The sequence below is a fragment of the Poecilia reticulata genome, chromosome 21 (genome assembly GCF_904066995.2).
Source record: "Poecilia reticulata chromosome 21, P_reticulata-male-v2, whole genome shotgun sequence".
Taxonomy (NCBI): Eukaryota; Metazoa; Chordata; class Actinopteri; order Cyprinodontiformes; family Poeciliidae; genus Poecilia; species Poecilia reticulata.
In genome coordinates, this window is record NC_088850.1 from 7252939 (window position 1) to 7268028 (window position 15090).

The 15090-nt window shown below is 36.9% G+C and overlaps 2 protein-coding genes across 4 annotated transcripts in view; one reads left to right on the forward strand and one right to left on the reverse strand.

The window, feature by feature from the left end:
* LOC103457367 (phospholipase B1, membrane-associated-like) lies at positions 1-13180 on the reverse strand. The gene is made up of 39 exons (XM_081602247.1): positions 13150-13180; positions 12621-12699; positions 12475-12526; positions 11944-12030; positions 11192-11257; positions 11034-11095; positions 10787-10862; positions 10520-10621; positions 10315-10389; positions 10137-10208; positions 9948-10022; positions 9797-9857; positions 9243-9301; positions 9093-9166; positions 8913-8956; positions 8702-8810; positions 8525-8573; positions 8303-8383; positions 8149-8214; positions 7969-8069; positions 7778-7859; positions 7588-7692; positions 6155-6250; positions 5973-6044; positions 5766-5843; positions 4208-4268; positions 3950-4008; positions 3645-3712; positions 3520-3563; positions 3205-3304; positions 3068-3119; positions 2905-2985; positions 2764-2829; positions 2572-2666; positions 1676-1757; positions 1486-1590; positions 1305-1400; positions 1140-1214; positions 1-467 (listed from the first exon to the last, which is right to left on the reverse strand). The coding sequence occupies exons 2-39, from the start codon at positions 12692-12694 to the stop codon at positions 201-203; spliced, it is 3069 nt and encodes a 1022-aa protein (XP_081458373.1). The 5' UTR covers positions 12695-12699; positions 13150-13180; the 3' UTR covers positions 1-200.
* Positions 6900-15090, forward strand: part of LOC103457366 (protein yippee-like 5) — a 23132-nt gene continuing 14941 nt past the window's right edge. For 2 of the 3 annotated variants that reach the window (XM_081602243.1, XM_081602245.1), the window contains exons 1-2: positions 11964-12044; positions 12967-13078. In XM_081602243.1, the coding sequence (XP_081458369.1) occupies positions 12984-13078 (95 nt within the window). In that variant the 5' untranslated portion in view covers positions 11964-12044; positions 12967-12983. Of the gene's footprint in view, positions 7088-11963; positions 12045-12966; positions 13079-15090 lie in introns of those variants that run through there. The other variant, XM_081602244.1, reaches the window with a different exon arrangement.

Sequence of the window (15090 nt, forward strand, 5' to 3'; positions counted from 1 at the left end):
TTTTGCAGGTCAGTCAAAATTAAACATGTTTATTTTACGAATAAATAAATGTGAAGGTGGTAAAATACAAAACATATACATTTATGCAAGTTAATTACATCAGCCCAGCGAGCCCCGTAATCTTATTACCAAATTAACCATTATGAGGGTCGTTATTGTAAACATTTTTTTTTTTCATATCCATAACCAATGTCATAACTTTAAAACCCAGTTTCTTTATTTCTAGCAGCTTTTGCACTCTTCTTGCTTTTTTTGCGTTGAACGGCGGACATGATGAGCCAGCAGATAATGATGCCTGCCAGTAAACTCACAAATCCCACAACCACTGGCACCCACACAGCGATGGGGGTGGAACACTTTGGCAGTATGGTGCCACTGACGGTGCTGGTGGTGATGCTGCCTGGATCAACAGTAGTCTTAGGGGGAGCCGCTTGGCTGTTAGCTTTAGTGAAGATAAAAGGAGACGCCTGCAGGGAAAGGTGAAATTATTATAAAATGATTTTAAAAAATGTATTAGATGAGGCACATCTGAGGCAGATCAGATATGAGTTGACGGAGCTTTCATTGCCAAATATATCTAAGTTGTTCATTAGGTGACATTAAAACAACATAAATAAATGATTGAATCGTGTAACTGTTACATTGAGGGGGGAAAAAAATCAAAGTACATTAGAGTAAAATACTAATTCAGAATTATCCTATAGCATGAAGTTTCAGTCAGAAATGTTTACATGCTCTGCATCACCACGATCAAGTCCAGGCTTTTACTTCAAACATAAAGATCTACATATAACCCCACTCAGATTTGGATGAAAATCTCTTAGCAAGTTATTTTCAACCGCACAATTTCTGTAACCGTTAAGCTTCTGGCATAATTTTCCCTGGATATTTGACTGTACTTATCAGAAACAATGGAGTTAATGTATGGCTATGTCTAGAAAGGATTTATGTACAAGAAAATATAACCTTGAACCTTTGAACTTCTTTACTATCCAATCAGTGCTTTAAAACTACATAATGGACCAAGTGCTGAACACAAATAACAGTATTCAGGAGATATTTTTCTGTATGTTTCTCAAATAATAAACTTTTACAAACAGTGGAAATCCTGCACAAATCTGTGGGAGATCTATAAATACCTCAGAGGGGCAGTGAATCTTGGCACGGTCATGTGTGAAGTTGTTGTAGGCTTGCTTCCTGCCAACCGGCTCCAGCTGGAACAGGGGGAAAAAAACCATATATTGCTCTTAAAAAAAGAAAGTGAAGTGAATTCACTATACCTATGTTTAGTGCAGAAAGCTCACCATGTTGTTCCACAGTGCGATGGCCATCTCTGCATGAGCCCGTTCACTCAGGTGGAAACAATCGACAGAGAAGAAACTGGTGTCTACCTCGCCCACCTGGTGAATATCAGTTATGTCCAACATTATTTGGTTTTTGACCAATTAATTTTACTTCTTACGTTGTACTAGTTCAGAGACTTACTCCAGTTTGAGGGATGAAGGAATAGTGGAAAAAGGGTTGCAACACAACAGCAAAGTCTTCTTTTCCACTGTAGCGATCTCCAGAAATTAGATACTCGATCTCAGTCTGGAAAACCAAAGTTCTTTTGTTCATCGTCATGTTGGAAAATAATACAAATATATTTTTAGAAAACACAGCTTTTAGCTTTTACCTGGTAATTTCGATTGATTCGTTTCAGTTCCTCAATCTCTGGAGCGTTGTTTGCTGGATTGATAACACAGTGACAGCTGACCCTGTAAAAAAAAAAAAAACATCCTATGTTTCTTTGGGCACAAAAGATAATTAATTCTACAGCTGGTCAACTGCTACTGAAGATTAAACAATACTTTACAAAACAATATATCTTTAAATAACACTTTTATAAAGAGATAGGAAGCTTTCAATCAGTGTCAGAGCAGCTGACTGACAAATGTCAAATAGTCTGTTTCATTCAAAGAACTGTGATCTGTTACAGTGTGGGTTTGTGGAACAAACAGAAAGCATTCCTTAAGACCTGAAGAAAATTCTTATTCACACTTAAGTCCAAACACTATTTCCAAAACTCCCTCGACCCAAATTGAGAGTTTTTAGAGAGATCAGAGAATTTAAGCTCTCCATAACAGTCTTTGACCGGCAGTTTACAGCAGCGAAGAATTTAAAGGGATGAATAAGAAAACAGCTGCTCCATAAAAATAAAAACCAAGAAAAGAAACTATCACACAAGGACTGTGAGGGATGAATAAAGTCAATGTCAATTTAGAGTCCTAGCAATGCAAACAAAATGTTGTGAAAAGATCTAAAACAATTTGGAAAATTCAAACTGAGTGAAACTGATAAAATAATGAGCAGTAATCTTTTGTTGGGTTTTTTGCAGTTCATGGTGATCCTACAAGAAAAGCTTCACATACTTTTGCTATTTATATAACTTTACAGCAAATTGCAGTAATTGGACACTGAAATATATGTTTCTCTCCTTTCAAAAATATAAAAATAAATAGTATTGTTTAATAATATTTAGCTGCAGCCATTAAAACCACAAGTTTTATGCACTTAAAGATGAGAACCAACCTCTGATGTAGTGAACAGCCCAGTGTGTCCTTTTTAACAGTTTTAAACACATCCATCTGCATGAGATCCACCAGATTCACCAACACCCTCGGTACCTAGAGACCCCACAGCAGGAAATGGGAAGACAATTAGAACTTACTTCATTGTAGGTAGGCACTTCATAACATATGTATTTTAGTTTTTAACCCTTACCTCTTCGTAAAGCATGTCCAACGTTAGCATGAGATTGTCGCTAAAATTCTTTGGCGACAAATTATTCTGCAAAGAATTGAGTGAACAATGTGTTATAACACCGTTATAAAGTGCTATTTATTCACCATATGGAAAACTTACTTGATCGTAGCAGTAATTACAAAGATCTGTTGTTCCGATGAAAATTGTCACAAGTTTCCAGTCACTTTCGAAATTCACCTCCTGTGTTGAAAACATGCTAATTTTGAGGATGGAGAACAGATCAGGAATGCAGAGCATTTTAAAGGTCAGAGGAAAGGCTCACCGTGTTTTCTTTCATGGCCTTAATGAGAGCTTGGACTTGTGCAGGAAGCTCTCTGAGACAGAAAAGAGACGGAAGAAGTTATTAGCAAAATTAAACAGATTTACTGGGCTGGAGGAGCAAGAGAAAAAAATGCATACAAGGACTTTGCTCCAGCAACAGCCATGTTGAAGCCCTTTTGCAGCTGTCCTTGTCCTTTGGAGAAACCCTTTAGATCCGGATTGAACTTCTTCAAGATATCTGGCATGACGCAGTGAGAGAAAGTGAAGCAGGTGCAAGAAAATCTGAAACTATTGTACTTGTTTTTCAGAACAATAGTTTTTCTCTGCACTAAATAGTCAAGCTTATGACTGTGCTACTCTTTAATAAGACTACAACGGACTAAAATATTCCATTTTGTATTATAAAAGTCCTACAAAACGCAAACTGAAAACAGCAGTTTTCATCAAACTCACTTGGTAGTGTTGTGACAGTCTCCAAAGTTTGATCCCCTCCAATGCTGCAGGACATAATGCAATAAAATATTATATGATTTGGCTAAAATGTAAATGTGAAAAGTTAACTAAAATGAAAATATTACCTCCATGATACTCCTTTGTATTCTGTATTAAGATCAAGCATGCTGTTTGATTTTGCACCAGTTCCTGCCTGTTGAGTGAGGAACGCAGAAAGTGAAGTAAGATGCTTAACAGGATTAAGATCGCAGATTAAACACCAGTTCACAAAATATATAATGCTGATCAAAAACCAAGTACAAAGTTCAAAAGTGCTGGAATTATTTTTAAAAACCATAAATGTTGGCGATAATTAAATTTGGCACAAGTTAACCTTCTGTTTTCTATTTTTAAGTGTAGAATTGCAGATATCTGTGTTTCTGGTACTTACAGTCAAAGAGTCTCCCAGTGCTGCCACCACCTGAATATCTGATGGTCTCAGCATGTGTACTAAGGACAAAAACAGATTAAATCCGTTAACAGACAAGAGAGAGAAATTCAGGCTTCAGCTTGATAATAAAAAAGCAATCACAGTGATTTGAACTTAGATTAAAACGAAAATTTACTTCTGGAAATCCTTCTGTAAACCATTACACCATTAGAAAGAATAATCAAATGGATCCTGACTGATATGTGATGACAGTCTCACCTGAAGTTGGTTGACTGTCAGAGGGAGCTAAGTTGTTGCATGAAAAATCGCTTCCCCAATTCTGAGGAAAAGACACACATAATTAATATGTTTTTGCATTTGCAGTTTAAGAGAAGAAAACTGGACTACAAAAATATTGAAGTAAAAATCCACAAAAGACTTGATATAAAGAAAAAGAGAGATGCTGAGGACAAAGGCCTGTGTTGCATCTCTGTTGATCATTTACAACTTTTTCATTCAGTTGGAATTAGGCCTGTCGCGATAAACGATAAATCAAATAATCTGACGATCAATTAAACCTATCGATCTCATTTTAATTATCGTCGTTATCGTCTCTTCCTGCCTTTTTTATTTCTGTTGATGACACTGAATGAAAAAAGGCTCCGCTCCGGTGCTTCCACTGATCCTCCCTTCCTCATTTCCTTAGTCTAATGTCCAGCGCACATTACACGAGTTGTCCGCCCATTTTCAAACCCTGAGAGACACATTAGCCGACAGAAATCCTAGGTATAACGGTTCGATCGGGTTTGTCGTGCCGTTTGGTGTTCAGCCACATGGGCACAAAATAATGGCTACAAGTCCAGTTAACTAATTTTAAAACCAGGCATTAATCAATGCTTTACTAGAATGTGATGCGTAGAGTCAGCGTAAAGTCCTGACTGAATGAAAATCATTATAACCTATTTATGTCACGTTAACGAAGAACAGCTGAAAACTTACAGGGTTTATCAACTGCGGTAGCAATTTGGCTCCAACTCCTCCCCTTGTCATTTCTATATTCTTTGCACAAACGTTGAATAAACATTAACGATGTTTCCACATATCATCTCCAATGTCGGCTGGACTTCGGGTTGCGCCGTGTCAGCTGTTTGGGATTCCCCTCCGTCATTTCCCCACAGAAAGCGCGGATTCCCTCCGCGCTTTCTGATTGGCTACCTGTCACATTCAACGGGCTGCGTTAAGCTCCACGGGGAAAACCCCTGATTTAGATCGGAGTGGCCACGACGATCTACCGTAACCCACCATTATGCAGGATGATCGGTTAGATCGGCCAACGATCTAAGATTGTCATAAGGGGAAAAAAGGGGCAAAAAAATGGTGTAGTGTGAACTACTGCCTTAGGTGGACGGATGTGCCCGTTTTCTCTACTTAAATCTAGTGATTACCGAAGGGCAATACAGACTTCATAATCTGCACTCTTTTGGTTGAATGCAGTATTTATTTCCACTTTGGCTTTATATTGTTTACTTTTTATTCAAGTACGTTTTTGTTAATAGAGACTGAGTATCCGTTTTATTTTTGTTTTTGGTTGTTTTATTTAGTTTATCAGTTCCAGTGTTATGTGTTCTTTTGAAAATAAGGTGTATCCATCAGGAAATCACATTAGTCATTTCCATTAAATCGGTGTCAAAAGGTCTTGAAACAATATTATCGTTTATCGCAATAATTTTTTAGACAATTAATCGTCCAGCAAAATTTGTTATCGTGACAGGCCTAGTTGGAATGAGCAGTTTCATTCATTTTTAAAAACAAAACAACATAAACATTATAAACTTACCGTAACAGGGTCGGGTTTGGGGGAGGGTGCAGAATACATGTAATCACTGTTCTCATATGTCCGAATAAAGGGGAAATCCTGAAGAGAGAGAGAAAACTGTTTGTAAAAATGTCAGGACCATAAACTATATTTCACAAGCACTATTCAATTCAAAATTTACTTTTCTAATTTCAAGAGATTTATATGAAAAAAGAATAACTTTCATACATTTGTTGAACATTTCAGTTCAAACTCAGAATCAAAGTCCTGGCTGGAGGTTTTGTTTCCCAGAGGTTCCAGCTGTACGGGAAAAAAGGACAGTTGAGCAACATTTATGGATATTCATGATAAAGTACATAATATCATTTTTATTTTCATTACAAAAGTACAAAAATGTGTGGTTCATTCACCATGTTGTTCCAAAGAGAACGAGCCATCACTGTTTGGGCTTTCTGGCTGAGATGAAAGCAGTCAGGGGTGAAGTAAGAGCGATCTGGGCGGCCATCCTAAGCAAGATGAATTAAATCAAATCAAATTTGAAATGCATTGATTTCCTTTTCATGTCTTAAACAATTCTACCTAAATGCTTTAAGAATTTCTGTTCAGTTTATGTTTCAGGTTGTTTTTAAAACTGAGTCAAGGATATAAAGTTTTCCAGAATTGTTGATGCCTTTAGTAAACGTGTAGAAAGACTTTCAAAAAATCCATGTTTTGTTGCAGTAAGATGATCTCACAATAAATTTTGGGAAAATATAACCACCCTAATTGTGGGTTCATTAATTTAATGGGAAACATCTATTTAAATGCTTTTTTACACATTTTTTCCAGTGGAGGCATAACTTGTGAACTATATTCAAATTTAGGTAGGCATTTAATTTTCCAGCAGTACATACAAATTAAATATCTCTAAATTTGAAAAGATTAAGGGTGAGGTAGTCCGGTAGACTCGGTTCGATTGAGGACTAAAATTGCAACATTTGTTACATTTTCGGAACTGTAGTTCGCATTCACACTGCACTGTGTCAAACGACTAAAGCTAACTGAAAAACCTGTTCCCCCCGTCGCCTGTGGGGGCGCTGCACCAAGGACTACTGAAAGAATCGACACAAAACCTCTGAAGAAGACCAGCGCAACTTCCTTCTTCACAAAAAGTAAACAAAAACGGAGTAGTGTCAGATTTTAGCGGTTGTAGGATTTCTTCACATTACTGGTTTGGACATCGCCTGTTAGCCGCTAACGCTAGCGACGCTCTTACAGGCGCCATTACTACGCATTTATTGAAGGTTTAAAAATTACAGCAGCTGCAGAGCGCCACAGCAATGGGGACTAAAGCTGATAAACAGGTGAAACAATTTTAAACCATTTATATTCTGCTTTTCCTCGCTTTCTGTGTCAGCACGCTGACCCGTTGATATGACAACCGACACCAAATCTCCGTTAACCCGCAGAGCACAGAGTAATATATGACCAGAATGTCCTGCACTGTTGCTAGCTTAATGCTTTTGAAACGGTCTCTAGTCAGCTTGCATTCAAACAGGTTTTCTAACGTTTTACAGTTCACTTCAACCGTTCCGGGACCTAGGTTTTCAGGCGGATCAGAGTTCGGTTTCAAATTTGCATTCAAACCTTCCCAAAAACTCGGAATTCCTAGAGAAACGGATTAGAGTCTGATTCAAGACTCTAATCCCGGGTTGGTCTGGAAACACCCTTAATTTTGTAACTTTAAAGCAAAATCAAGCAGAAGGAGCACAAGACACTATCAAAATTAAATAATTTCATAATCTACTGAGTGATCAAGTATAGAACATTGTTTACAAATAAAAGACAGAATTTCTTTACTAACTGGCAGTCTGGGCAAAGCGATGTCTCTGAGGAAAGGCTGAATGACCACAGTGAAGTTTGAGTGGGTATCATACCGGCCAGACTCAATAAGTTCATGCAGCGAATGCTGGAAGTTAAAAGAAACAATAATAACCATCAGTGACAATGATCAACTTTTTTAATCTGATCATTTTTTGTATTTCTTATTCTACCTGATATCCTCTGTTTACGGTTTCCAGTATTTGAAGAGCTTCAGAGTTAGGCTCTGGCATTACCACACAAGGGCACAATATGCTGTCAAAGAAGAAGAAGTCACACTGTGTTAATGGTTAGCTAATAACTAGATGTCTCAAAATACCCAGACCATAATTAATGATTTAGGAGAGTGTAAGGAGACGCTCACTTTAGAAGCCATGTTGGACAATTCAGTGATGCGTCCATGTGCATTTCTCTGAGTGGAGTTATGTAAAGAGGCTCCACTAGGTTCACCAGAGCTCGGGGAACCTGAGAGAGATCAGCTTTGTTAGTTCTAATAAACATGTAACCATTGTGATGTGGAAACACCTTGTCAAATGAGTGGCACCTCTTTTTGGAGATAGTCCAAGCTTTCCTTGAGAAACCTTACGTAATTTTCCACTGAGTAAAGGAGCTGTGAATGAAGAGAAAATGTGTTTCTTTACACACCATCAGAGATAACTTCATAATTATGTCTTCTCGCTTCCAAATTTGACACTCACGCTATTGTCACAGTATGAACAAAGGTCGTTTCCACCAATAAAGATAGTAATCAGCTTCCAGTCTGATTCAAAGTTGATATTCTGGAGAAAAAAGAACATGAAGAGAGAAAAAGAGTTAACTTTGCTATTTTTATTACACTACATTAAATAAAGTCAAAACTTAAAGTATCTTTTCAAGCTCTAGTTGCTCTGTAGAATTACAAAAGATAAATGTAGACTTACGTCATTTTTCATCTTTGTTACCAGGGTACGCACTTGTGATGGAATATCCCTTTGAACAGAAATGCAAAATGCAATCATGTTTATCGGTAAAAGATGTGATGTTATCACACTAAAGATTAAGTAGCTTTTAATAAAAAATGATAACTCATTGCTAAAATAAACACCTGGAGAACTTACCTGCTCTTTGCACCAGGTACTGCCTGATTAAGGAAAGCTTGTGGATTATTTTGATCACCAACACCAAGCGAGTAGCCCTTCACATTGTGGTTAAAATGTTTTAAAATGTCTGTAAAAACCAGATGCTGATTTAAAAAATGAACATTTTGAATTCAAAATTGATATTTCTAAAAAATGACTGATTACTAATGAAGTCATCAGAAACACATACTGGGTAAAGTGGTAACAGTTGTGAGGTTTCCATCTCCACCAATGCTGATAATAAACATAAGAAATTACTTTCAGAAAGTGCCCTTAACTTTATTTAACCAAAGAGTATGAAAAATAATAGTTATAGTTAAGAGATGAAAAAAAGATGCTGAAATAATAGAATTAGAGAGTCTTGACATACCTCCAGGATAAACCTCGGTACTGACGTAAGACATCCAGGATGTTATTAGGACTGGCTCCGATGCCGTTCCCTGCCTGGCATAAAGAATAAGAAAGTCCTTCAGTAAAACGCATGACCCAAAATATCTGTCTGACAAACAAAATGACTCACTGTTAAAGAATCCCCCACAGCCGCCACAACTTTGATATCTGCAGGCCGAAGTTCATGGACTAGAAAATACAAAGAAAATGTCAGGAGATGTCAGATTGTGTTATTCTAGATCCTACTGATAGAGAGACCACACAGTATACATGCTGTTTACTGTCTACTCACACTAATGCACAAATAGACCACTTTTTGACAACCATTCTTTAGTGGGTAAGTTTTAGTTTAAATTATTAGATATCCTGGGGATTGTTGGTTTGTTCTTTTTACCCCTGAAGCCTCATTCAACTTTAGCCGATGAATGATGCTGCAGTTAACATCCCTCCTCCCTCTACTTGACCAGATTTTTGCACGTTTCCACTGGTATTTATGCAATTTATCTTTGGTGATTGAAAGTCATTTTGAAAAAAAACAAAAACAAGGTTTGGTTTATTGGATACTGTTGTTAAATGTGTGATGGCTCAAAAGTGAAGATAACCAAGAGATAAATAAGACAAAAAACTATTTATGAAAATATTTTATTTGAAACAAATTATAAGAATATTAATGCATAAAATTACCTGAAGTAGGAATGGAGGATGAAGGACTGCGATCTTCACAGGGCAACTCTGTGCCTGTATGCTGATTATTAAGCACATATAAAATAATCAGAATGAGATAAGACCCCTAATTCTTGGCAAACCATTTGGTTTGGTTGTGAATTATTCTTACAGTCTGAATGAAATGGTCTGCGTTTCTGTGGTGACTTGAAGGAGTGTTAAATTGTGTCCTCAGGAATGGTCGGTCCTTGTGAAGGAGGAACAGTTTGAGTAAGTGAGTAAATGAGTAAGAATTAACATCTCATGTCACTTGTAAATCCTTATATGACTGTTTGTTAAGACCTTTTGTATTTATACTCACCTCAGTTGGGCATTGCAATGTAAGGATGTCTTTCTTATGGTCTGGAATATGTTGGTCGACCATGGGCTGAAGCTGTACAAAAACAATAGATAAATAAACCACACATAGATGTAACATCCTCTCAGAGTGACAGACTATAAGTGTTGGTAATTGTCACTTTCACAACTTCAGATCTCACCAGGTTTTTCCACAACTGTAGCATCAGTTCATCAGTTCGCTTTGAGGTTTCAAGCTCTCCAATAGGCTTTCCAGTCTGCTAGCAAGAAAGATTTATACATATTCATAGTTTGGTAAAACATAAAAAATATGTTATGTTAGATGCTGCTTGTGAGAGAAAGTGTAAGACAAAATGTAAAAAGATCACATCAGCAGCTTAAACTCACAGATGACAGGCCTCTGATGAGAGGGGTCGCCTGAAGAGTGACAGCGAAGTCATCTCTGTCTCTGTACCAATGTTTCTGTACCATCAGCTCATCCAGCAACTCCTGGAAAAAAAAATTAGAAAAGAGCAGTTTGAAACTGTTCCGACTCCTTTTTTCTTACAAGTCTTTAGCAAACATTTTCCAGACGTTATGCAACAGCTCACTCTACAACTAAGTAGATCTTATTAAAAAGGAAGAAGCATTATTTGGTGGGAATGAGAAACCTACCTGCAGGGTGTGAGTCAGCACGGCTCTCTGAAGCTTGAGTTCTCCATTGGTGTATGTGTGTGAGCATGGGCACTTCCTGTAAGCAAAACACCTTTATTTACTCAGCAAAACCTATTAAGAACAGTCAAAAACATGCTCAAAATTCAGCTTTTTAAAAATAGTAGGCTAGCAGACTGTTTTCTTTTTCCACTTTTCTCTTTGAGCCCAGTATTATCCCTTTCTGATTCTTTCTTTTGGTGCTGCTTACTTTGTCTGGAATGTGTTTAGTCCTCCATCCCACAATGCCACACTGACAATGGTCTTTTTCAGCTGCAGCAAGTACAAGCAAAAAGTACATTACACATATAATCACTGTATCTTAAATTACTGCAAAAGATCAATGACACTATTTAGTTTGCAACATACCTGAGAGTGGAGCAACTGCACAGCATTATCTACCTCCTCAACCACTTGTTTGAGAAGAGACGAGATCTGCAGCAAAGACACAAGGATTGTTTTGTGAATAATCTCTTGACCGATAGTTCAGAATGTGCGTATGTGGACAAGAGACACTATGTGGTGCTTTTTATTTTTAATTGTAGCTGCAAATTTTTGTTATCCTTTAGTCAGTTTGAAGTTCTTTTTTCAGGAACTAATTACACATGAATAACATTTTTCCATCACATACTTCTTGTGATTAAATCACATAAAGGAAAGTTCAGGAGTGAGAGTTGGACTGTGAGATAATATCTGGACTCTGTAACTTTAAACCTCTGAAACAACACACATTAAACTCTAATAAACAAGTGATTTTTATTAGTGGCCTTTGAAGCTTAGGCTCTAAGCAACTGATAGTCATGTTTATAATTTCCTCTTCAGTATCTAATTATGTTACTAGTTTGTCTGTTTTTGACTCAGTTGCATTGTGTATTTAAAGTCTTTATTTTCTCTATTAAGACATTATTTCCATGTAGACCTCAGTCATGTACAAAACAGAATTAAAAATGCACAACATGATGCAATCTGATTCAACTGAGGTGCCAGTCAGGTATTTGTGAATACCTGACTGGTATTTGGAACTCTCCATACATTTCTGATGCATGTTTAAACTCTAGATTGCCTGAGACAGATTTGTTACTTTTTTCTCTTCTTCCCTTTTATTCAAATGCTTTGTTTACCTGCTCCTGCTGCTCACAAGCACAGAGTCGATCCAGCTGAACAAAGAGAAGCACCAACTTCCAGTCTTGATTCTCATCAGCGCCCTGCTGGAGGAAATCAGGTTATATGATATTTTTATCAGTTTTTTTCTTTTCAGTCTCAGTATTAGTCTAAGCCATGACATTATATAAATGGCATTTAAATGGCAAATTATATAGTTTGTCGTAACAATATTGACACACTTCACATTTTGTCCCAAATACAATCACAAACGTCAGTGTATTATTTGGACCGTTCCTATGACAAATCTTCACAAAATAATCCATTATTGTAAAGTGAAGAAAAAAAAACAGATTCATAGATAAGATGAAATAATCTGTTGACAGCACAACTATCTGTAATGCACTCCACAAACCTGGATAATATACAAGAGTGACAGGTGTCACCTTTCTTTTCCTAGGAAAGCATTGTAGGGAAAATGTCTAAACACAATAATTAAATTGGATGATTGAAAATAAAGTTAAATCGTAAAAATAAACTGGAGTTTTTACCTTTTTGCTCTGTAAGTAAAGGGACAGTTCATTTGCTTGGTCCACCAGCGTGCTGCAAATAGTAAGAGGCTTTCAATAAGAATAAAGGCATACCTTGAAGCATTCAGAATCACAAATTATTTATGTGACGAGACAAAACTTTGTACCCATGTTGAAGAAACTGAGGGATGCGTTTGTCTTCTGAGATGGGAGTCACTAGTCCAGGATTGAACAGAGTCATCAGCTCTGTTCAAGAAAAGGAGGAGAAAATTAATAAATAAAAACGCAAAGGAGTTAAACATAAAAAACCTAACAATTCAGAATGTAAGCAACACCTCAGCATGTACGGTAAAGCACAGAGTTATAATATACGACATCTCAGTCTGTGAAAATTAAATTCCAAATCACTGTTTTGTTTCAGGCAGTATATGAAGTAGTAGTAGAGATAATCCAGATTTTAAAAATCTTTTATATCAGTGGCAGCTGAATTAGTTCTGTGCTGTTTTGTTCCAGGAAGGCTGAATCTTGTCATGACAGCTGATGCTGTCTCTCATATAGTGGAGACAGCACCAGCCCACAGCCCACCCAACCCCCCTGGCAACCACCCAAACCTGAGCAACTACAGGTAATGTGTGGATGTTTGATACTATCTCAGCTAATGTCAATATCGGTGCAGTAAAGATAGAAGGAACATACCTGTGAGTTTTGATAAGACTGTGGACAGCTCAGTGCTGCAGAGGAGGACCAGAGAGGGAATTTCAGATCTTTCAATAGAGACTTTACTGTATTAAAAATCATAGTCTTTTCTCACCTTTGTTCATGAAGTCCAACATAGGAAAGCACTGCTACATCAGATGGTCCGACTGTGTCAGCTTGAGAAGAAAATATAAAGATATATTTGCTTATGTTTAAAATTGCAGAAATCAAAAAAAGCTTGAAAAATGTTTGCAGAAATTGATAACATTCCTCTAAAGAAGGACTTTATTAATCAAATATTAGGAAATATACAACTTATTCCCATCACATTCATTTTGATCTCAAAAGCAATTACAGTGATTTGCACTTAGATTAAAAAAGAAAATGTACTTCTGGAAATCCTTCTGTAAACCATTACATCATTAGAAAGAATAATCAAATGGATCCTGACTGATATGTGATGACAGTCTCACCTGAAGTTGGTTGACTATCAGAGGGAGCCAAGTTATTAGATGAAAAATCGCTTCCCCAATTCTGAGGAAAAGACACACATAATTAATATGTTTTTGCATTTGCAGTTTAAGAGAAGAAAACTGTATTACAAAAATATTGTAGTAAAAATCCAAAAAAGACTTGATATAAAGAAATATAGAGATGCTGAGGACAAAGGCCTGCGTTGCATCTCTGTTGATCATTTACAACTTTTTCATTCAGTTGGAATATATGCTTTCATTCATTTTTAATAAAAATAACATAAATATAATAAACTTACTGTAATAGGATCAGTTTTGGAGGAGGGTGCAGAATACGTGTAATCACTGTTCTTAGATGTCTGAATAAAGGGGGAATCCTGAAGAGAGAGAGAAAACTGTTTGTAAAAATGTCAGGACCATAAACTATATTTCACAAACACTATCCAATACTTTTCTAATTTCAAGAGATTTATACAAAAAAATATTAACTTTCATACATTTGTTGAACATTTCAGTTCAAAATCAGAATCAAAGTCCTGGCTGGAGGTTTTGCTTCCCACAGGTTCCAGCTATAAGGGGAAAAAAGGACAGTTGAGCAACATTTATGGATATTCATGATAAAGTACATTATGTCATTTTTATTTTCATTACAAAAGTACAAAAATGTGTGGTTTATTCACCATGTTGTTCCAAAGAGAACGAGCCATCATTGTTTGGGCTTTCTGGCTGAGATGAAAGCAGTCAGGGGTGAAGTAAGAGCGATCTGGACGGCCATCCTAAGCAAGATGAATTAAATCAAATCAAATGTGGAATGCATTGATTTCCTTCTCATGTCTCAAATAATTCTACCTAAATACTTTAAGAATTTCTGTTCAGTTTATGTTTCAGGTTGTTTTTAAAACTGAGTCAAGGATATAAAGTTTTTCAGAATTATTGATGCCTTTGGCAGTGTTGTAGTACTCGAGATCGATCTTGGTCTTGATGGTCTCTGTCTCGGACTCGACCGCATTTGGTCTCGGTCTTGTCTCGGTCTCGGGCGCTGAGGACTCGGAATTTTATTTCAAGACCAGTCAAGACCGCAACTGTGAAAATATCACTAAACGTACAGCATACTGTCCAGTTTATTTGTTAACATCTTTGTTTTCACTGAATGCAAAACGTACCGATTAAAATCCAAGCAATAACGTGACTTACCAAATACGTGTTTCTGTTACTCCCCCCACCCTTCACTCGCACGCGGCGCTCCAAGACATGCGCAGTGGTTTTCATTGAGTGGCAGAAGATGTCTGTCTAATCATCAGTAATAGAATAGCGCTGCATAAATCATAAGAAATCCGATGGCAACAGCTAATTCAGCAGTGCTTCGCTTTCACAGACGGTGAGGACGTCTATAACTTTTTTCACTTAGAAAAGAAGCTCAAGGAAAGGTAAGCTCCATTGACGTGATGTTAGCAAAGCTAGCTGTACA